We start from the raw sequence: 2,154 nt of genomic DNA on the forward strand, positions 1-2,154 counted from the left end.
CCCCCCGCCCTTAGTTCAGGTTGCGGCCCGGTTGCCCCCCCGCCGTAAAGCGCTGCGTCAGTGAGAACACCCCGGTGCGTCATTCGTCAGCGCGAATTTGGGTTGTTCGACGTTATGGTGACATTTCAAGTAAACAGCCGCTTTCACAGAGTCTGGCAGCTGCTCTGCTGGAGTCTATTGGCAGAGTGAGGCCTCCAAAATAGCTCTTGCTGATGTCTGACCTCTGCAATCTGGCTTGCTGGGAATTTTACTTTCCCTTTTATTCATGTCCGTTCTCCACTTTAACAGCTGCACTTAGGGGAATAGCTTCACATCTGCCCTTCCCACCCGTGAAGGGATAGGGCTGGCATTATTCAGAGCTGCTGGGCGACCTGCACCCCTGGTGTCTTCGGAGGAAAAGGTTCGCTGCCACGCCTGGGTAATGCTTCCTCCCAGCTCAACATCAGTGGAGTTCCCTGGTGTAAGAAACTGAGCTCCCATCACTTACGGTGTTGATCAGGTCTTCCTGTCGCTGGGGTGAACGATATTTGCTTAAACTGTAGGCACCGCCTTCTGGGTTGTGTGGCTTCATCGCTGGGGGACATATGCACTGAGAGCTTCTCTAGCACTGCTCTGACTGCCTGTTTCTCCCCCAAATCCAGACGCGTGCTGAGCCACAGGACTCCCTGCAAGAAAACCTGCTGTCGTCTTCATCTCTGGTTCTGCTGGCTGTAGAGGAGGAGACATGAATCCTGCCTGGTCTTGGATCCTTCCTCTTGGTTGTGTACTGCTCCTGACAAAGGCAGCCGAATGCTTTATCTTGCCCAACTCAAGTCACCTGGAGAGCATTCTGAGCAAATATCAGGATGGGGAAACTCACTCCAGATCCAAGAGAGCAATTTTATTCTCAGACAGACAGGAGATACTGATGCTCCACAATAAATTGAGAGGTCAGGTGTACCCAGTGGCCTCTAATATGGAATACATGGTGAGTCTAGCTCCTGATACGTAACTTTATTATTACTTTTTTCTTTGACTTTATTTTCATTGTCCTTGCAGTGTAAGAGGTGTAGCAAATTTCCTCTAAAGTAAGTTTTTTCCCAGGAGGTTTCCTGGAGCAGTTTCATTCCAGAGCGAACGATGCTTTAGATCATTGGACTGTTTTGGTTGGAAAGGGCCGCTAATGGGTCATCTAGTCCATCCACTGCGTAGCTTCAGGACTGGTTCCATTATTCATAAACTAGCATCTGGCCTAGCCCTGGACACATCTCCAGCGATGGCAATTCCACAGCCTGCCCCAGCAGGTTCTTCCATTACCTTAATGTCATAAAAGCATCAAATTTTCCCTACTGTTTAACCCACGTTCTCCCCGTGAAAGCTTTCAGACTGTTGTGACTGGTGTTTCAGGACACTGCAGTCTGCTCAGAGAAACTTCTGATGGTCTTTGGGGTGCTGTCAGCTACCACCAAATGCTGGAGGTAGCATCTGCCCTTTGTCATACACTGATCACCAGAGATTACCAGTGTGAACCAAGGATCTGCGATGCTGCTGAGCGTCTGCTTAGGACCTTAGAGAACCAGGGCTTGAGGAATGTGGCTCCAAATGCAAAGAATTTCAATCACTGGAAATAGCTGGAAAGACTTTGGAAGTTCTTGGGTGGATGGGTTAGGGCTACTGGCTTTTTGTAGTTCAAGAAACCAAAATAAAAGTTTGGTCAATGTATTCTCCCACTTCAGAGGATGAACTTAAAAATACGAGTATGAAATATGACTTTACCGTCAACAATTCAGATGAATAGGTTTTTTTCACCTGATGCCAGAGACCCTACTTGGAGCTATTTTGGACATGCCGACAAAATATTGCAGGGCCAGAAAATGATGTAGGCAAATAATTTTCTGTGTGTGTGCCTTTTCCCGATGTGCAAATATAGTTATGGCCGAAACTAGTCTGACTTCAACTGTGACCTCCTGCTGACAAACTCAATGATTAATGATTTGTTAAGACCATGTTTAAAAGGGTGAAAGAAAAGCACAGTGAATGTAGTACAAAATTGTTTGCCAGCTGTGCTGAAGTGAGGGCTGCGCATGGAAACTCCTGCCTTTTGTGACTGGGCGGGGGGAGGGGAGACGAAAAGAGAGAGTGGGGCAGAGGGCGGTGAGGAGAAACAACTGTCCA

At 47.9% G+C, this 2,154-nt stretch overlaps 1 protein-coding gene across 2 annotated transcripts in view; it reads left to right on the plus strand.

Annotated features, from left to right (window-relative positions):
* Positions 1 to 724: 724 nt before the first annotated feature.
* The window catches only part of CRISPLD2 (cysteine-rich secretory protein LCCL domain containing 2), a 22,199-nt gene continuing 20,769 nt past the window's right edge, over positions 725 to 2,154 (plus strand). For both annotated transcript variants that reach the window (XM_010146033.1, XM_010146032.1), the window contains exon 1: positions 725 to 967. In XM_010146033.1, the coding sequence (XP_010144335.1) occupies positions 725 to 967 (243 nt within the window). The remainder of the gene's footprint in view (positions 968 to 2,154) is intronic.

This window comes from Buceros rhinoceros, unplaced genomic scaffold, assembly GCF_000710305.1.
Source record: "Buceros rhinoceros silvestris isolate BGI_N320 unplaced genomic scaffold, ASM71030v1 scaffold2342, whole genome shotgun sequence".
NCBI classification, from domain to species: domain Eukaryota; kingdom Metazoa; phylum Chordata; class Aves; order Bucerotiformes; family Bucerotidae; genus Buceros; species Buceros rhinoceros.